The 21,313-nt window shown below is 40.4% G+C and overlaps 2 protein-coding genes across 2 annotated transcripts in view; one reads left to right on the top strand and one right to left on the bottom strand.

The window, feature by feature from the left end:
* The window catches only part of psme4b (proteasome activator subunit 4b), a 35,611-nt gene extending 20,741 nt beyond the window's left edge, over positions 1-14,870 (top strand). Inside the window, exons 29-47 of the mRNA XM_040136083.1 lie at positions 938-1,147; positions 1,238-1,374; positions 1,543-1,596; positions 1,951-2,080; positions 3,346-3,427; positions 3,843-3,996; positions 4,427-4,493; positions 4,586-4,711; positions 4,977-5,129; positions 5,250-5,354; positions 6,603-6,694; positions 6,967-7,098; positions 7,359-7,561; positions 8,733-8,818; positions 9,078-9,206; positions 10,921-11,076; positions 12,111-12,249; positions 12,474-12,607; positions 13,900-14,870. Coding sequence (XP_039992017.1) covers positions 938-1,147; positions 1,238-1,374; positions 1,543-1,596; positions 1,951-2,080; positions 3,346-3,427; positions 3,843-3,996; positions 4,427-4,493; positions 4,586-4,711; positions 4,977-5,129; positions 5,250-5,354; positions 6,603-6,694; positions 6,967-7,098; positions 7,359-7,561; positions 8,733-8,818; positions 9,078-9,206; positions 10,921-11,076; positions 12,111-12,249; positions 12,474-12,607; positions 13,900-14,034 — 2,424 coding nt within the window. The 3' untranslated portion in view covers positions 14,035-14,870. The remainder of the gene's footprint in view (positions 1-937; positions 1,148-1,237; positions 1,375-1,542; positions 1,597-1,950; positions 2,081-3,345; positions 3,428-3,842; positions 3,997-4,426; positions 4,494-4,585; positions 4,712-4,976; positions 5,130-5,249; positions 5,355-6,602; positions 6,695-6,966; positions 7,099-7,358; positions 7,562-8,732; positions 8,819-9,077; positions 9,207-10,920; positions 11,077-12,110; positions 12,250-12,473; positions 12,608-13,899) is intronic.
* On the bottom strand, positions 14,731-20,104 carry chac2 (ChaC, cation transport regulator homolog 2 (E. coli)). The gene is made up of 3 exons (XM_040136084.1): positions 19,761-20,104; positions 19,044-19,079; positions 14,731-17,062 (listed from the first exon to the last, which is right to left on the bottom strand). Exons 1-3 carry the CDS (start codon positions 19,893-19,895, stop codon positions 16,667-16,669), a joined length of 567 nt encoding a protein of 188 aa, XP_039992018.1. The 5' UTR covers positions 19,896-20,104; the 3' UTR covers positions 14,731-16,666.
* Between the last annotated feature and the right edge of the window lie 1,209 nt (positions 20,105-21,313).

The following is a 21,313-nucleotide window of genomic DNA, read 5'->3' as shown; positions in this document are numbered from 1 at the left end:
GAAAGGAAAAAAAGCAGATATACATAAGATTACACTACTATTTCATTCTAATGTTGGCTGTTTAGTTGCTTACACAATTGTGCATGCCACACATACATGAGATTTATGATTTATTGTTTTTATTTTCAAACAGTATTTTTACTTTTACAAGAAACATGATGTCAAACAGGATGACTTGCCAGGGATTTTGTCAGACTTGGTTAAATGCAACAGAGCAGGACAAATTTGACAGACACTTGTCAGGGGAGGATTTATCAAAAGGGTCCATTCAGGAGCTCGATACGGACTTGCAACTCAGAAAGTGGTGTTTTTTTAGTTGAACACTAGGAAATCAAGTTTCATTATACGGAGTATATAGTGCATGAGAAATGGGCAAACAGTGTATAAGGTTAATGGTGAACACGTCCATGTAACTTCCATTTATCTGTAATCCTCTGTAATTGGATTAACATGATGCCATTGCAGCTAAGTTTATGCCTGGTTCCCAGGTTTGTATTATTCACATCCCGCTGTGGCCTTTTAATTGGCGTTGTTCATGTGAAATACTTCACTGATGACAGCCTGAACAGACATAGCTTCTCAGTACGATGTGGACACGATATTTCCTGACCTGATGAAATCCAAGGATCGCCTGAATGCACATTATTTGAGCGGCAAAGATACACTAGTCTTGTCCTTTAAATTCAGACAATAGCCCAGATCTCCCTGGTGCATTTGTAAGAGCCTTTAAAATGGGACTAACCGTGTCAGACCCTTCTGACATTTTTGGTCTAGAAATGCAGACCGTAAAGGACCCTGCCCCCAAATTCAGACCCAGCATGTAACTATTGTTTTGCCAGTTCTTTCAGCGTTCATATCGCCACAATCTTCTTCTGACTTCATTGAATGAATCTAATCTTTCACATGTCTTTCTCTTGTGTGTTTGTCTGTTGCTCAGGGTGCTCTGTACTGCCTGCTGGGTGTGCATAGTGGTGTTTGCCTGGCCAGTGCAAGGGACTGGGACTGCGTCGGGGAAGTGTGGCCCGCTCTGGTCCGCTGTGGCCTGTCGCCCTCGATGACCCTGGAAAAGCCCTCCATCGGTCGACTGCTCGACGACATCACTGACAGGATCCATCGCCAGCATGACACCATTGGGATTTATTTTACAGTGAGCAATATGTCCATTAACAGGGCCGCTACCCTCATCTGATCAATTTTTAATTGCGTACTGCTCCCCTTTGTCCACTTCCACTTCTAGGTGTCTGAGAGATGTGTAGATATAGCCAGTCAAATCGCACAGTCTGAAACTCCCACAACTTGCTTAGAGGCGCCATCCATAGAGGAGCTGAAAGAGGGGCTTCAGCGTCAGCGAATCAGAAATGTGGTTGCTGCACGGTAGGGCTATAAACTGGATTACGGTAGTTGTTATTATTTAGTTTCAATGTCCTCTTAGCTTTTTCTTAAGGTTACAAAAGAGCTAGAGACCATCCTAGCATTTATTGATTTTTTTCTCACTATTAGTACATTAATAGTACTGCTAATGCTTATTTTTCTTTTTTACAGAAAATATGAGAAGCTGGTCAATGACCTCTTGGATTGCCTTGAAGACAGAGACCTGTAGGTTTTTTCTCCACATGTATATGTATCATATGTATATGCACTTGTTAGGCAAATGTGTATAAATATATTTTATCTGTACAAATTGTTTTATTTCGTACAGCACGTATTCTGTACTCGAAAGGGTATCACGGACATAAGCACAACCAGTAGCAGTTCGAAAAGCACTGTTCTCCTCTACGGCGTCTGGCCACTGATGTTGGCCTGTAAATTAAAAAAAACTATTAAGTTATATTTAAATAGAAACTAAAAAAAATCAGTGTATTGGAGCGTTATCATTTCTACCACAGTCATAACACTTCTCAGTCACGTGTTGTTTTCCTAATTGTGCCGGTGTGTTTGCTTGTGTTCAAGGCCCTGGAAGTTTGAGCACATGGCCACAGACCTACTGTCGCTCCTCCTGAGAGAGGATCACCCACTGCCCCCTGACGCTGTCCTCTACTTCACACAGAGCCTCACACATGACTCCATCAGCATACGCAAGGTCTGCTGCTGTGTGTGTCTTGTGTGTCCGACTGAGTTTGTGCTTGTGTGGATCAACTGTAAAAAAGTTTTTGATATTCCACTGGGTTATGAGGCCAGGGACGTGCATGGCTAAGAGCTTTTTCTGGTTCATCACATGTAACACGCAGTTCAAATCATATCTCATACACACAAATGTCCTGTGGGCTCTCATGCTAGAAAATTACCAAAGCAGAAATAAATTTAATTCAAATTCTGTTCAAACACAGATGTTATTTGATGATTCGGACATGGAGTTACATGGCTTAAACACAGATGCTGTGTCCCAGCGTCTGCATACTAATCTTTATAGTGTACTGTTTTCGCAGTTAGCATACAAGAAGTCAGCTTACTCTCGCATTTTAAACTAACAGGATATGTTACAACACGTGCACCTGAGGATGTTACTCAAACTCTGACTTCAGATTGTCACTTCCAATTGAACTCCACAAATAGAGAGCAAAATGTCTTTTTAAAGATTGAATTTTTTTCCAAGATCTGTACAACATTTTATTTTTCAACTTCAGCATCTTTGGAGCTACAACAGCCAGCAACAGCACACTCAACGATCTTAGTATGCATACTAGTTTTTTTTTTTTTTTTTTAGGACTATTCCTAATTTGTTTCTCTTTTCCAGGGTGAACACATACTCAACACCTGCATAAAATTAGTGTGTAGTACTGATTTGGGACACAGCTGTGGTTTTAAATTGTCATTCATCCATTTACAAGTATACGGCTGAGTAAAATGTCATCCTCTCTTGGGCAAAAGTGCAAAATAAAAGCATAACAACAAAACAATACAGTCAAAAAAACTGAACTTTCCAAAGGGGCCTGTATAAAAAAGGGCAAGTCCGAGTAGCAAAAAAAACTAAGAGCAGCTTAAATAATCGCAGCAGCAATATATTACAGTAAAACAAGATTAGCAGCAATGCCAGAAAGTAGAGTAAAACTGAGACTTACCAGTGCATTTTCCAGCCCACTGCCACGATTAGGACAAAGGTACAGACAGCAGTTTTAATACTTGCAGCACATTTTGTCTGGACCCAGAGAGGCCGCTGTGTTTATGTGGGGCCCCAATTAAAGTGCGCTACCTATAGGTCTGGAGCTAATGGTAGCGCAGGGTCACTCTGTGGCATCAACATCGGCATCTAAACATCCACACCAACAGTTACGATGCGGAAGAGAAATGGAAAACTCTGGAAAAATGTTCATGTTCAAAAAATGTTTTATCCCTTCGCTTTCTTAGGTGGCGATCTCAGCACTGGCTGCGATCCTAAAACAGCTGAAACGACCGAGAAAGAAAGTGGCGGTGAAGCCATCAGATATCAGTCAGTATGCACACACAACCATATGGTTAAACAATCATATGAACAGCTTTTACTTGTAGTTCTTGTTTGATTTTTAGAAAAAGTCAGCTATTTTAGTTCTAAGGCCTTGTCGCAATTCAGCTACCAATATCAGTTCTGGTTTTAATTAGATAATACATCATGATGGACAGACTAATTCTTTGGTGATTTCCCACTGAGTAAGCTTTATAACCAGAATATACATCTACATTTGCTCTCTATTAAAATATAAATAGCTTGAAATAAAAAATCTTCCCTGCTTTTCTAATTGTTTATAAACGGGGCAACCTTCCAAAAGTGGGCACCCAGCACAAACACACACTCACCTTCTACTAAGACCCATTAAATGTTTCTCTATGTGTTCAGGACCTCTCATGTATTTGCCTTGTGCTTTTAGGTGGTATAGAGGATCCAGAGGGTGTGTGTGTGGGAGATCGCGAGGGGAATCGCTGGCTGCAGTACGACAGCAACAACCTACCTCTCAGTCAGGAGCAGTGGGAGTCTCAGCACTATGTGGAAAAAACACACTGGGGCTACTACTCATGGCCGAGGTAAAGAGAATGACTCAGGGTTTAGCTGGTGGATCTAGATGGAGATAAGCAGTTGATTGACCTAACTGTCTGGTTGATTTGGTACTCGTCTTTGTTGCTTTGTGGCTAACTTTATATCTGACCAACTGCTGGGTGACTGAACTGAGTGGCCGGATAACTAGCAGGATGTTGAACTGACTTCCTGTCATGGCCTGGCCTAGATAAGGCTGACTTAACGACTTACTGCCTGGCCTAGATAGAAGCAATGATGTATAGATGGAGGGCTGGCTGCCTGCCTTGGTATGCGGATGGCCTGCTGACTAACTGACTTTTTAATCATTCATTTATCCTTGCTGCTTATTCGAAGACAGAATGTGTCTATCCATAGTTTCTCTGTGCATTGTTATCTATAAATCAAAGCAGCCCCTTCTTTGTCTCCCGCTCCTTTCAGAGAAATGATGATCTATGCAGCTTCTGAAAAGCCAGGAGATGACCTGCCGTATGAGGAGATGAGTGAGGTGCATGCTCATACTTTACCACACACAAAATCTCTCACTGGTGCCTCAATATTATTATTATTACATTTGGTGTTTGTCTGTGTCTCACTCAGGGTGAAAAAATCATCTTTGAATATTTCTCAGACCCAGAGTTTATTGACCAGCTTATAGAGTTTCTCTCTCTGGAGGATCGGAAAGGAAAAGACAGCTTCAACCCCCGACGCTTCTGTCTCTTCAAGGTGCAGTTTAAATTCTCTGCTTCAATTGATCTGAAACCTTTTACAAAGAAGTGACACAAGATACCGACACTAGCCAAGGTTGAAGTGCACTCCACAGAGCTGGAATTTGTGCCATCAGCTGCTGTGATTCATTGTCGTCCGTCAGTCAGCTGACAATTCACTCGCACCAAACGAATGACTGTAATTTGTCTTTCTCTGGTTTAAAAAGAAAAAAAGGCTGAAAAAAAATTTTCGGCTCCTGCCTCTGCTTACATTTGATTGACAGGGGCTGTTTCGTAACTATGGTGACGTGTTCCTGCCATTACTGTGGCCTCACCTGGAGCAGCTCGCCAGCGACCCCCACGAGAGCTCCCAGCGCTGTGTGTGTGAGATTACTGCAGGACTAATCAGAGGCAGCAAAAACTGGAGTTTCAGCAAGGTACTGGAGACACACACACACACACACACAGCAACAAATATACACACTGCAAGACTTTTTGATAAGAAAAGTCAATATTAATAAAAACTTTCATTACTGTGTGTGTGTGTGCTTGTTCAGGTGGACAGGTTATGGCGGCTTTTGTGTCCTTTGATCAGAACAGCATTAACCAACATCACAGTGGAAACCTACACGGACTGGGGCACCTGCATCGCTACTGCCTGTGTGAGTTGCTCACGTGCATACAAATACTGCATATGCAACATACCTTAGGGCTCATTAAAGAAATATGGGAATTGATCTGTTTATTGTCCATATAGAAAGTGATGAAGATCAGATTAAGAAAATTAAAAATCAATAAAACAAACATTCGGGTGAAATTGGATTTTGAAAACACCATTTGCAGCGTAAACACTCTTTCATTTAACAATTTCTTGTTATTTTTAGCCATGTAGTGGCATGGCTCCAGGGTGGGCAATATCGGTCTGTCCAATCGGTCCACCACTTTGGGCGAGATTGAAATATGCCAACAACTAAGGGTTTGCCATGAAATTATGTACAGACATTCATGGTCCCCAGAACGTTAATCCTAATGACCCTGGGGATCCTCTGTTTTTTCCTTTGGCAACATCATGAGGTTAACATTTGTAATTTTGAGTGAAAGCAACAAATATTGAATGGATTTCCATGAAATTTGGTACACACATTCATGTCCGTCTCAAAATAAATTGTAGGGGATCCCTTCACTGTTCATCTAGTGCCATCATCAGGTCAAAATTCGAATTTGTTTAATTTGTTTATGATCAAATGCCTGCAAAACTAATGACATTCCCATCAGCTTCAACTGAACTCTACGTGTTTAGCGATAATTAGCCAGCGTTCGAATAATAACATGCTAAAATAAGATGGTAACAATGGCAAACATTACATCTGCTAAACCTCAGCATGTTAATAATTTCTCTGTGAGCATGTTGCCAAGCTAGCATTAGCATTAGCAGCACTGTGCCTAACAACAGCCTTTTCAGAAATGCTAGCATGGCTTTTTACCATAAACTGTTGTTGTTTGCATCTTACTTCAGCAGGACACATAACTTTTGAATTGATGAGGACATAAAAATTGGCCGAAAATCAGTTTAGACTGATTTGCTTCTTTTTAAAAATCGGTGAATAACCACCTTAAACATACAGTAAATACTTGTGCTGTCCCATTATTGTACTGCTGACTTACAGTCATCTGCTAGAAAATCGACATCTTGCTTTAGATTAGGAAATAAGTCAAATGTACACATAACTATGTTAATATGATCCAAAATCCACCTACAGTTTTGAAACAGGAAATACTTTCTCTGTTTCTGTTGGAAGTAAAAGTATGGGGATATGTGCATACAGTACCTCAGTGTGTGAATACACGTTGCCAACCTGAAATAATAGTTTCAGAAATAAGCCGATTTTGTATTGGCTGCTGTCCAATAGGAGGGCCGGGACCCCCGCAAACTCCACTGGCTGTTGGAGCTGCTGATGGAGAGCCCCCTCAGCGGAGAGGGCGGCTCATTTAGGGACGCCAGGTACATGTGTGTGTGTATGTGTGTGTATGTGTGTGTGTGTGTGTGTGTGTGTGTGTCTGTGTGTGTGTCCATGTGCATGAATAACTATTCGCACAGAGTCTGTGTTCATGTCATCTACTGTATTCCAGAGGCTTCTGATTTCAGGTTGCTGTAGTAACAGAAGCTGACGTATGTTGAGCTGAAGTGCCGCAATAACACAGCGACCCCCCCCCCCCCCCATACTCCCACCCACCAACCCACCCCACCCCACCCCCTCTCTTTTTCTCTGTCAGTTTGCTGTATGTGCTTCAGGGAGGTCTGGCCCAGCAGCAGTGGAGAGTTTCTGAACTGCTGCACAGGCTGCTGGCTTACCTGGAGCCCAAACTCACCCAGGTGTATAAGAATGTCAGGGAGCGCATTGGCAGGTACCAAATTAACTTGGTGTTATCTCCTCTGGATTATATAATCATGTTTAAATAGGTTAATCTAATTATCTTCTGTGTACTGTTTTAAGCCTCTTTAATTATCTGCATGTCTGTCCCAACTGCTCCAATTGTGTATTTGTGAGTCTTTTCCTTTTTCTTTCTTTTCCTTTCTGTTTCCCCCTCCATTCTCTCCTCCTCTCCCTCTGCCTCTCCTCCCTTACCCCATCTCTCCCCGACTCTCTTTCTCTCTCTCCCTCCAGTGTCCTGACCTATATCTTCATGATAGACGTGGCCCTGCCCCACACCCAGCCCACCTCCTCCCCCCACGTGGCAGAGTTCGTCACTCGGGTCCTAGAACGCCTCAAGCCCCTCACATCAGAGCCAGAGATCCACAACCACGTCCACGAGGAGAACACCCAGGAGACAGACGAGTGCACCCAGGCTGTCAAACTGCTCAAGACAGGTCAGAATGGGGATGGAAGCATGTAAACTGTGTGGTGGATGGACATGGTGTGAGATAGACACTGTCTGTGGAAAAAAAAATATATACACCAGGACAGCTTCTTCTCTTGATGAAATAGGCAGACCCACTGAAACCAGATGAAACAAACTAAAAGCTGTGATCTCTTATTGATTTTACCCTTTAAATCTACTTTAAAGGGTAGTGAGGTGTAGATAAAAGGGAATTTCAAGGGTGTGTGTTCAAGCCTTTCAAAAAGAAGTTACGGAAAGACCTCCAATTCAATATTTGAAAGGGCGTTTCTAATATTAATATTTGTACAGGTCACATAGTGCAGTAATTTGTACTGGATTTTATTATTGATTTTGTTTTCCTCTCAGTTACAAAATATTCAATTAAAGGCTCAGTTCCCCCAAATTGGAAAAGCACTTACCTCCGGTGATATGTAGCCATGCATGTAGTTTTTGTTTTATCTGACCAGGGAGAGTGGTACTTTGGAGGTTTATTTTCATTGTTGGAGCTCACAGCATTGAAAAATTTGATTTCCAAAATTCCACAGCAGCATCTCTTCAAAAGTGGTGGAGGGAATCTCAAACATGGATAACTAAAAACTATCTGCATGGCTAAATACCACTGGTGGTATGTAAGCGAGGCCGTAGCCACTACCGAGGATACAGTTTGGGGAATTCGGTGGTTTTAGTAACCTGCTGGGGCTCAAAAACAAAAAACTAACCAAAAATACAACCGTAGTAGATTTAACTTGACTTCTTTTCACAACATTAAATAAAGTATTAAGTATTTTCCACCAGATTTTTATTACTGACAGTGAGGAGGAGGTTTTGAAACTGGGTTTAAAAATTCATTTCATTTTAGATCAAAAGCTTCTTATCTGCCGGTGGGATACCTGTTTGCCAAAGACGGAATTTAGATCTCGTTGCTTGTCTCAACATTTGCGCATTGTTGCTCTTTGAGTTTCTGTTATTGCTCTCATCTCCTTTATACAGATAAATATCTGCTTATGAAATTATCCAAATCATTAAATACTAAATGGTGATAGATTGTGTTTTATTACCAGAGCCATGCAGTAAGGTCACAGCGCCAAGTCTGTCGTTTTTATTATTTGGCAGCGATCCACAATCTCCTCTCTGTGTGTTTATGTGTGCGCCACCTGCAGTGTTGAAATGGTTGATGGCGAGCGCAGGGCGAACTTTTACCACTCCTGTTCAGCAACAACTACAGCTCCTGCCTCTACTCTTCAAGGTAACAACACACACACACACACACACACACACACACACACACACACACACACACACACACACACACACACACACACACACACACACACACACACAGTGTACACACATACATACACACGTACAGGTCCCAGCACACCATTATTACCCACTCAATCTTACTTGCCCATTAAACTCAATTTCTCTCTTCATTTACTCAAAGTGCGTAACCGTGTGTCTTCCCATCTCTCTCCATCTCCCTCACTCTTTCTCTCTCCCTGCAGATTGCCCCGGTGGAGATTGATGAGAGCTATGACGAGATGAAGCAGGACGCGCACACGTGTCTCTCTCTCATGTCCCAGGGCCTGCTGTATCCTGAGCACATCCCTCTGGTTCTGGCAGCGCTGGAAGAGGTAATAGTCGCACACACACACACACACTGGCCCACCTGCCTGCTGTCAGCGTTCCGGGATGAGAAAGCATTACAACTTTTTTTTTTGATTTCACCTCGACACCCAAACCTAAAGTTTGTTATCTCGTGGGAACAAGATATCACGATGTGCGCAAGTTATTTAAAGGAATAGGTTGACATTTTGGGAAATATGCTTGCTTGCTTTCATGCTGAGAGTTACATGAAAATATCAATGCAGCTCTCATAACTATATCTATCTATATCATGTCCTAAATGTGAAGCAACAGCCAAGAGAAAGATAGTTCAGCGTAGCACGAAGAATGGAAGCAGTGGGACACAGCTAGCCTTGTTCTGAGGGTAAAAAAAGGTATGATTTTATGTATTTCCGACAAAATGTGAAACTGTTCTGTTAAAAGTGTGCTCATGTTTGGGACAGCTGATCACAGTAGCACTTCTAAGGTTTCTATAGCCCCCAGTAACTTTCTGGCGACTGCTTGCTTGTGGAGGCACTCAGCCAAATGATTTTTCACTAGTAGCCGTCAAAACGCTCATTATTGTATGCACTAAGTTACCAGATTAATTCGGTGCTTTTGACAAAATCCTGTCTTCTGTGAAGCCATTGCCATCTGTGTGCTAGAGCACTTGGGATCCCATGCAGCTTAGATAGTATGAGTCTTTTCTTAGCACTTTATTAATAAATACCCATCTACACCTTATGCATCTTCCCTGGACCCTGTACTGTGACTGATCATGGGTGAAGTCAGTGATGAGGTCTAAATCTGCCTAGCCCCCTCATCAGTCAAGTCTGTTGTCTGTTAAAATATGTTGCAAAGGGATACTGCTGAGGACCGTTCCCTGTTTTTAGCCTCTATAGATGGTAAGGCGGGTCAGTTGGTCCACCAGTTTGGTCTGGATTGACATATCTCAACAACTTTTGAATATTTGAGCACTGGTTGACATTCATTATCCCCAAGGGATGAGGCTTATGATTTGGGTGATCCCCGACTTTTCTGCTCGTGCCGCCAGTCTGTTGATATTTTCAGCTTTCAGTGAAATGTTTCGACAATTATCGAATGAATTGCTAGGAAATTTGGTACGGATGTTCATGATAAATTGTAAAGACTTTTAGCGATCCCCTGACTTTTCATCTAGCACCATCATCGGGTAAACGTTTCAATTTGTCCAGTACTTCAGTTTCCCATCAGTCTCAACTGTATTTTGTGTTGAGTGCTAATTAGCAAATGTTAGCGTGCTAAACACTAAAAAATAACCCCACTGAACTACGATGGTGAACTACCTTAACATTATACCGCGGGTCAGAATGTTAACATTGCCGCTGTGAACATGTTAGCATGTTTACGTTAGCATTTAGCCCACTGCTGTGGGGCGTACGGAGCTGCTATCATGCCTGTAGACCGCTAGTCTTGGTTTGCAAGAGCTGCAACATTTTCAGTGTATGACATGTGGAAATAAAACCTGGCAGACAAGCATACGAATTGATACAAAATGATCTTGTTCTCACAAGATAATAACTTGTGCACACATCGAATGAATCTTTAGCATACAACATAATAACTTATATCCACAACATGGTATTTTGTTGGTGCAAGATATATAAAATATCATCTTCTGGGACTCAAGGGGCTCGGTACGAACCCAAACCCATCTCTGTATCTGTTTTCTCTCACTCCCCATTCTCCTTCCCCTCTCTGTAGATGGCAGGCAGCAGGTCATGGCATGCACGCTTCTCAGTACTGACCTACCTCCAGATCATGGTTTTCTACAACTTGTTTACCCTGCTGAATGTGCCTGCAGAGGTACTCCGCATCCAGAAGCTGGTGATGCAGCTGTTGCTTGATGAACAGCTCGAGGTAATGTATGCACAAAAAGGCAGCAAGCACCACATTAAGACAGCCATCGCCCCTCTGTCAGATATAATTGTCATGGGATTATAAATGGCCATTTATTGTCCCCTAGTCTCTCCTCACTAAATCTTAATCCCTCTTTTCTAGTCACAGTTATCGCTTAAAAATAACCCTCCTACTCACTGCTCAGCTCGTAATTTATTTTCCAATTTTTTGCCTTTCTGTGGTTACAGGGCTGTTGATAGTGCACTTTGGCTGTCTTGCTATGCTTTGTAGCTGGTTGTGATTTAAGTGATCTAAAAATAACAGCATAACTCAATCAAATCCCCAAAATATAAATTGGCCGAGCATATTTGATTTGACTGTTAATTTTGGCTAACTGCTTAATGTTAATTAATTATTAACGTCTGTTTATTGAATGCAATAAAATGTACTTTACTACTTGTGCAAAGATCACTTCTAATATTGAGTTATGTCATCTTATGTACCATCCATGTCTCACTTGTATCTGTGCTTATAAAACCTTTAACCTGTCTCTTTCCATTGATCTTGATGTACAGGTGAAAATGATTAAGCACTCTACTTCAACCAAGATGCCTGTATTACAAAAACAGTTGCTATGCTTAATATTTTGTAAACTGTGGAAGTGTACAGCTGGTGAAGGTGCTATCTTTGTGTCATTGTCTGTTTCTATGCATCAACTGTCACTCAGTGCTTATTCATGATTTATGCAAAGTGATGCAGGAAGGCAGTGATGTTCTGCAAGCGAATTTTACCTCAGCTCAAATCAGCGTCTATCCCTTCTCCTCCTCCTCCTTGTCTGCTCATCTCTGTCCCATGTACCCCGCTTTTCCCTGATCTGCTTGCACTCACCTCTTTTAATAAATTGTGCATGCGTTTCTCACCCTAAGACTATCTCGTGTTCTCGAGCAGATCTTTTATTTGTCGGCTCTGGTCTTCACAGGTCTCCTTTTTTCTTTATTCTGACTCTTGCTCCCTCCTTGCTGTCCCTCCCTCCCCCCTCCTCCTTGTCCCTGTAGGTGAGGGACATGGCAGGCACCACCCTCAGTGGTTTACTGCAGTGCCAGTTCTTCCCTCTGGACTCCAGTCTGCAGACACAGCTCCAGACGCTGAGTCAGACTCTCCTCCCTAAGGCCAGAGGAGAGCTGGCCTCCACAGGTACACACACAGACACGCGCGGACACACACACACACACACACACACACACACACACACACACACACACACACACATAGAGTTAAAATGGGCCCAATCATTTCAAGGTTCACAATTTCCCTGGGATAAGAAAGGGTAATAGGGCAAGTATTACTATGATTGCCTCACTGGATGATTATGACATGCTCGTAAATGTGTGTGTGTGTGTGTGTGTGTGTGTGTGCAGACTTAGTGCGGCGCCATGCTGGAGTGCTTGGGCTCAGTGCGTGCATCCTGTCGAGCCCTTACGATGTCCCAGACTGGATGCCTCAGATACTGATGGACCTGAGCAACCATCTCAACGACCCACAGCCTATAGAGGTACACACACACATTAGTACACGCACACACACACACACACACACACACACACGCACACACACACGTACACACACACACACGCTCATATACAAACATCAACACAGTGTGAGCTGAAAGAATATAATTTCATTGTCCAATTGAGGAGAAAATTGTGTCTTTGGCCTTACTTCAGGCATGAAGAAGACATACAATGTAATCCGTAGTGCAGAGTTTGAATAATACATTACAGTGATGGGGAGTCAATGATGATGATAATTTAGTGCTTCTCTTGTTGCAAAGTGAAAGAGATGAGAAAGAAAATACAATGGAATATGGTTAAAAAAAATATGTATTTGCAAGTACATGAATAAGTCTCTGTTACAAAGACTACTGGAAAGAATAGTTGTACAAATTCTACATAAAAATGGCAGAAGTAGGAGATATTGTGAAGAGAAAATAAAGGATACTAACTAATCTGTAGTCTAAATCAGTTTTGGTTGTCAGGCCAGAGGCTCCTCATTCCTTCCATTCTTAAAAACTAATCTCATTGTTTTGTTTGAAGGCTATAATATAAAATATATACCAACATACTTGATGTTTAAATCATGATTACGTCCTTGGTTATAGTGATTATCAGTTTAATCCCGTTTTTGTGCCCTTGTTGAACCACACTAACTTTTCACTCTAAACTTGTCTCACTTTAAATAATTTCTTTTGTTGCGTATTTAAATCGCTATATCTGGCGTTTTAACATCAATAAATTACTATGACCTCATTGGTTTTTAATTAATGTGAACAAATGAGACCATTGCTGGAAAGATCGTCAGCTGCTATTGCATTCTAAGCTGCATTTTACATTGTGGATCTCAAGATCAGCAAGTGGGAGTGGTTTTGTTTAACCGCTTTGCTCCTCGTCATTGCAGGTGTTTACTGCAGAGTTTAATGGAAATGTCCTAAACTTGATAAACAAACAAGCCACTTGTAAATGTACATCTTCATTCCAAGATGTTAATGTTTTGTTTAAATGGATAATAAGTTTATCTTTGTAAAATCTTAATATACAAAGTAAATAGTAACTACAGTTGTCAAATAAATGTAGCGGACAAAAGTAATAGTATCTAAAGTCATACTTCGGTACAGTACTTGAGTAAATATACCCAGTTACATTGTAGTATTGTTGTAGTATTGTAGTATTATTTGAAAATGAGTGTGCTGCATTCTGGATCTGGCTCAGTTTGTGGTTTCTTGGAAGCCCATATGAGTATGTCAGTAATTCATTCATTCTAATTGATGATTATGCTGTTTGTCCCAAGATGACGGTGAAGAAGACCCTGTCGGAGTTTAGGCGTACTCACCACGATAACTGGCAGGAGCACCGGCAGCGCTTCACTGATGATCAGCTGCTGGTGCTCACGGACCTGCTGGTGTCACCCTGTTACTACGCCTAGACAATCAGCTGCCTTGCCAGGTCCTCTACAGACTGACTGACCAGCACCATAGAAAAATAATGACACCTTTGAACACTGTTTGGGAACTCCGGTCCTCTGTGCAGCCTGTTAGAATAATATCTGATAATGTTGCAGCGACTGAGAGCTCTGCCTCCGGAACCTCACGTGCCGTTGTTGGCCTTCAGTTATCCCAGCAGGAAAGCAGTCCTGGGCAGAACAGTTTCAAATATTTAACTTATTTGGTGGGTACTTTTTGTCTCACCAAGTAGCTCAACAGCCCCAAAGGTGGCCACTTTACTTTAGAGATAACCACCATTTAGGTGTAATGTTTTTGTTATTGCTGTACAATAGATTCAGCCACTGATTTGACCAGATCTGCCAAATATCTCTTATCTTTCATATCACTTTTTCTGATCACAGCGATTCATTCTACTGCACCTACTTTCAAAGGAGTTTTAAACAATGCGTAAAAAGTTGAAACTGGCCGTCCTTTTACCAAATACAAGAAAAAAAATATAATAAAATAAATTTGTAGAAGTAATATAAAAAATGACATTAGTAGTACTAAATACTGAAAACTAATGGTATTTCCCCAGTTATAATGTAATCCAACACTTATCATGCAATGTGATATCTATAATACTATATAACACTAATATTGATATAAATCATGTAATTGATATAAATGTGTATAACATTTATTAGCATATATACAACTGTAATAAGTAATAAAATACATAATATGCTACAATAATATCATGTACCTATACAACCCAATGCGTTGTATTATACAATAGCTCAGCACTAAGAATTTACTGTTGTTTCCAGTTAAATAAATTCCCTGCATCAAGTAAGATGTATTTCATTTTAGAGAGGAAGAATGAGTGCGGTGTGCTGTATGGTTGCCAGGGTTGACTGATCACGTGAAATACCTGCAGTTTATCTGCGTACATCCATATCACATACAGTAGCTGTTCACAACAGATTAGTTTCTGCACAAAGAGCTCAACACATAGATGAGATGTTTGTTTCTGCAGTGATAGTTTTTTAGTTTTTCTGGCCAAACATTGTTGTACAGATGCTACTACAGATAATAAACACCGGAAACTGGTTGCGGCTGGGCAAGTGTGAGTGTATGTGTGTGTGTTTACGAAGGACAGGATCACATATAGACCTGTCTACGTTTGTATTCTGAACGTTGATTTTTTTTTTGATGCAGTGCTGTTGACGTTGATATGTTCACTGTGCTGAGACGTTGATATGTTCACTGTGCTGAGACGTTGATATGTTCACTGTGCTGAGACGCGTGCTGGCAGAATGAGAATCAGCAGATAGCTGATGCTGGAACACCAATAGGTACAGGATACCCAGACTAGGTAAGTACAGTTCTGGAATAAACAAGGCACACTTGAGTAGTTCACAGCATTATTACCGTGGTATGATAATGATACCTTCCCTGAAATTTGCTTTTCATATCAGGAAGAGAGATGGAGGGTATTTAGCAAGGACGGATTATCAGATTAATGGTAATCATGACCACTAGCCGCTGCTAACCTGGCTTAAAGACAGTGGCATCCAAGTGACATAATTTTATGTTGTTTGTGAGACAAGGTGAAACACAGCATTGTGGTATTTGCTATCCTAACATCATCATCAAAGCCATGTTGATGATGAACTCCGACATGAAGAAAACAACTTTCACCCAGAGTTGGAACGGTTTTGGTTATTGCTCTTAGGACATTTCAGTCTCTGCGTTTTGTGAAGTGGAACGTGGCTGAGTTGGAAAAAGGTGATGTGACATACTTCCGTTAGGATTTAGTAACATATGAATCAAAATGTGATGGCAGTTGTGGGGTTGTTTGCTCATGTTGCAGGCACTGTTATTCTTATCTGATCAAACCACACCCGCACGGTCCTGGTGAAGCAGATTAGCTGAGTTTGTAAATGTTTAACCACAGTTAACAAAGATGTTTTTTTCCCACTATTTCTTATTTTCTCATAAATATCTAATGTTATACAGAAATAATCAATATCTGAAAAACCAAGCTTTCAGGGGATTTAAATGTGCCAAAACTGCTCTAGATACTGGATATGTTGCATGGACAAAAGCCTATGTTTCACCCCACTTGTGACAGCAGTGCACACACACTTAACTTGTTTTTATGTTTTAAGATGCATAAAAACAGACCAAAATGTATATGTGAATTCAGATATATTCACTCAGAATATACAGTATTTATTGATTCAAAAAATTCTTCCTCTGTGTTGTTGGATATTGTACAATGAGTAAACCTTTGCATTTATTCAAAGCATATTTGTGATCACTCACCATTTAGTTTGAATGCTAGTTGTAGTACCTTCATGTATTTGTCAACTGACATATTTTGAAGCAGCTTTCAAGACATATTAATAAATATTCTTTGCAGTGAAATGTGTGTTTTTGTGCATGGGATGAAATGGTGACATTTCTTTGCACTGTGACATGAACAGGGATTAAAACAGACTTTGTCAACATATTTTCTGAACCCCACAAATATCCTGACTGGCTCGACGTGTATTAAACCCTGAGATTATTTGCCAAATCAAGCCTGCGATATATCATTCCTCAAGATCATTCTTTATCTAAACACAATCAACCTGTTTGAGTGTGTGAGTGTTTCTGCCCATTTTGTAGTCTTTCTTTCACTAAAGTTTCTAGAGAAAACAGGTGAGCGTCTGAGTCCTCGGGCAGAATTGTCCTCACAGCATCAGCGAGCTGAAACAGATATTCTGTATTTTGCCCACTTGGACCGGTAGAGCTGATGATCTGATTGGCTATCTCCTCCAGAGGGGCGGGGCCGAGGTAGTTTGGATTGTCCTGAGAGCCAATGTAGAGCAGCGTCTGGTTGGGAGGAGGAGTGAGAGGTGGACGGGGGTGAAAGTTCACCGTGATGACCTGATAACCACCTTTTTCTCGGTAGTCGAGGTAGCTCTTCACTTCCTGCTCCTGGCCCGTCGGCAGCTTGTAGGCAATGCCCCAAACACACCCCTGAAAAAAAAAAGGAGTTAACAGAAAAACAGGTTTGACATCTGTAGGAGAGACTGCAGAGTCAAGAACTCTACACAGACAGGTGTGTGGAAGCAAAGTTCTTTTTATCTTCTGCAACTTCTGCTAACTAATCTTGAAACAATTATTCGATTAATCGATAAGTCAATTGACAGAAAATTACTCAGCAACAATTCTGTTAATAGGTTAATCATTTAAGTCATTTTTGGAAAAAATGCCAAAAGTTCACTGGCTCCAGCCTCTCAAATGTGAGTATTTGCTGGTTTTCTAAGTCTTCAGTCATAGTAAGCTGAATATCTTTGGGTTTTGGACGGTTGGTTGGACCAAAAAAGACTTTTGCGGACCTCACCCTGGATATGAGGAAACTGTGATAAGCTTCTTTTACTATTTTCTGACAATTTTCAGACCAAGCAGTTAATCAATTAATTAAGGAAAGATCCAGCAGAATAATCAATAATGAAAATAATCTTTGGTTACAGCCATACTAGTCTTTGTGATAACATACTGTGCTGTTAATGTGATCACAACCTGTGACTGCTTTGGAAAGATGATGAAGGGCGGTTACAAACTCACCAGTAACATTTTTAGTCACCTCTAAAACCATGTTTTGTAGATTATGATGACACCATGTTGTCACTACATCAAAAGACACACTCTGTATCTCTCTATCTCTTCCCCATCAACTGCAAAAAATGATCTCTCATCCAAGGTCACAAGACAGTGCACTGTCATTTCCTCTGTTTCAGATGTGCAAGATGCCATCTTCTCTCTGGAGCAGCACACACTCTCGTTGACCTTGTTCGGCATATGCCTTTGTCTCATGTCATGCATGTATATCTGTAAAGAATCTTTAACTCTCTGACAATCCAAGTGAGAGTGCAGTTCTTCAACACTGGCACTGTTTATGCTTTGGTAAAAAAAAGTGCAATCTCATTTTCACAATCCTGCTGTTCACAAAGTCGCATTTTTGGTTTGCTGGCCTCCACACTGCAAGTCTAAGGTTAATTTTACCCACTAATACAGTAATAAATGACGAGGTGGGTGAATTATGACCCTCGGGTGGTGATTATCTATTATTACTGTATAAATAAAATGGGATTTTTTTTTGCCCTAACCCTTAATGTGATCTGTCTTCCAATAAAAACATCACCTTCATGGCAACTATGTCATAAAGATATCATAAAGATATGTGTCATTTTAGTGGGTGAGGGAAACTAGGTATTCATTTACATTTACTCATTTGGCTGACGCTTTTATCCAAAGTGGCTTACAGTGAGGGACAACACTAAAGCTTCAGTACCCTAGGAGAACTTGAAGTAAGTGCTAAGTACTAAATCTGTTCAGTAGGATAAAGTTCATGAGGATCAGGTAAAGGAGTGCACCGAAAGTGCGGAGTAAGTGTTGGTTGGGCACGTTAGGGTGTTAGAGGTGTTAGAAGAGGAGGTGCTCGCGGAGGCGATGAGTCTTCAAGAGATTCTTGAATACAGCGGGGGATGTGCCTGCTCTGGTAACATCTGGTAGTCAAATGAGGGGGTAAAAGTGTGCACATCTTATCACAAGTCTAATTTGATAACTGAGAAAAACTACTAACATTCTGCTGAAATGATACATCTATTTATTAACAAAAAATTTATCAACAACACTTTTCATGATCAATTAATAATTTCTCAAGAAAAATGTGCTGTTTCCAGCTTTCTCTAGTGCTGATTTGCTGATCTCTTACATCATTGTAAACTGATTATTTTGGGGTTTTTGGACAGTTGGTTGTGCACAGCAATACACCTGCAGGTGATGTGGGCTGGGATGGACATTCTATCACTATTTTCAGATATTTTATAGACTAATTAATTCATCAATTAATCAGGAAAATCAAGATTAATTCATGATAAAAACAATCATCGGTTGCAGCTCTCTTACAACGTAAATATATGGTAACATTGCGTTTAGGAGGGGAATGTCTTACCTCAGGATCCTCGACCAGTGTCACGACCCGGCCAGGCTGTAAAAGACAGACAGAGGAACAGGCACTTCTAAAAAGTAGCAAAAACACATACATTAAAACAACCAAGTAGGTCATGCATAAATCAACCATTCAAATATCAACAAAACGGACTATGGGAATTACAGCAAAGTTTATGGGCATAATATAAGATGTGTACTGTAATTTTCTAACCTGTAATGCAAGAGTATAAATCTCCATAACGGTAGTCAAAAAATATCATCAGCTGCTGTATGGGGTCCAACTTTTTTTTTTTTTTTTTTTAAAGATAAGAACGATGACTTGCAGATTTCAGTTGCCACATCCTTACACTCCTTAACTTTATCTCTGATGGTAGTAGCATCGCTACTATATACGCAGATACTACTACTTTTTTGATGGGTACAGCCCAAGTATGGTGTGTTTTTTACAGTAAATGAACAATATCATCAGACTTCAGTGTCTAATCTGTACGTCCCTCTCTATGTTCACACAATGAGCTAGAATTCAGGAATTTACTAAGGACGTATGAGTAACTTATACCATTGAATTACGCGCACAGAGGAGCTCTTTCACATATGCTTGCCCACGTTTTTTGCCCCGTCTGACAGCTCCACATAGTCTCACACTCAGAATGGCAACAGCGCATTGGTGCATTGTGACCGTTGAGCTGTAGGTCCCAAAGCATGACCGTTTACTCACCTTACCCGGTACTCCCCGGTGGTCGGTACTGCCCTGCCAAAACCGACGACTGAAGCCTTTTATGTAGCCAATTCTCTTTTCTTCGTAAGGAAAGTCCACTTTCCATATCAGAGACCCGTAACCGAAAACCCACATGATAAAACGTTAAGCTAGCGTTACCGCGACAACGAGGACGGTTAGAGCCGGACTGTGTGGCAAGGTTTCAGTCTGACAGCCAGCTTACATCGAGAGTCATAACATTATAATTTTAGACATGTTTACCTGTAACAGCCCAGGTTTTGTTTAACGGTGCTAACACAGGCTCATTTCAGTACAGGACCAGATTGGCAAGTCATCTGGATTGCGGAAGTACGTTGACTTCTACTCAACAACTTTCAGTATAAACGGTAACTGGAGATCATATTGTAAATTTTAAAAGCAGGAAGGAATAAACTACGCAGAGGGGTAGTCACTTATCAATAACATTAAAATATTCGATTTTCATAGCACATTGTGTTCGTATCCATATACCGTATCAGTATAGCCGTGTCTCATAGAGCGTTCTGCTTTTATTTTGAAGGCAAAGCCGCAATTCCGGATGTTTTATCTTATTTTATATTATCTTATTATGTTTTATCCTTATTTGTGCCTATGTTATTATTATCATTATTATTATTATTATTATTATTATTATTAATATAGTTAATGTGTTATTATTTATCTTAGCTGTTGTTTGTTTGGCTGCTATATATTTGTGTGTCATATGTGTGATTGTTGTGTCTCTCGCTCAATTTATGTTGTTAAATCAAAAGATCCAAAATAACAACAACAAAAAATAACTTATCTAATTCTCTTTTAAAGACTTTTTTTTTAGAGGTATTGCTTTTGAACGTTTCACCTTATGAATAAAGATTTTCTCAATTAGAACTAAATTGTGACACAGTCATTTCTACAGTTAATTTAAAGACATCAAAAAGAAACATGTTTCTTTCAAAGGGAGCACTATTTTTAATGTGGTATTTGGTATTTAAACCTTCTTTTTAGTTTGCAGGTGGCCATTAGATCCCCACAAAACCACATGGCTGTGTAAAGAATATTTTAATGTTAACTATACTTTCAATTTACTTTATCTGATGTATTTGAAAGTAAACAAGGGTTTTTTAATCAAAAAATGTTTACCTCTTTAAGTTTCTGTTAAAACCAGACACGCCATAAATGTTCTTTCCAGCCACTGAGAGTTTCAGCCACTAAAAGGCTCTTTTAAGTCTTAGAAACGTTATTCTTTTTTTAATGAGCTAAATGAAGTATTAATTATTGTGTCCTTAGCTCCTCTATCTTCTTGTAGGCTACCTTTGATATGCAGCCTTTAATTGACATTCAGTGGATTTCTAATTGTGTATTTGTGCTTGTTGAAACATGAACAGGAACAAAAAGCACAGGAAATATGGGCTTCCATCTTGACACCAGGGGGTGCTGAGTTTCTGTTTCCCACAGTATATCATTGTGTTTTCTCCTAAATAACATGCTCTTAATGTATACCGAGTGAGCACTGATTCGATTCCTAATAAAGTGGA

The sequence above is a fragment of the Xiphias gladius genome, chromosome 9 (genome assembly GCF_016859285.1).
Source record: "Xiphias gladius isolate SHS-SW01 ecotype Sanya breed wild chromosome 9, ASM1685928v1, whole genome shotgun sequence".
NCBI lineage: Eukaryota > Metazoa > Chordata > Actinopteri > Istiophoriformes > Xiphiidae > Xiphias > Xiphias gladius.
This window is presented reverse-complemented; position numbering and strand designations above follow the sequence as displayed.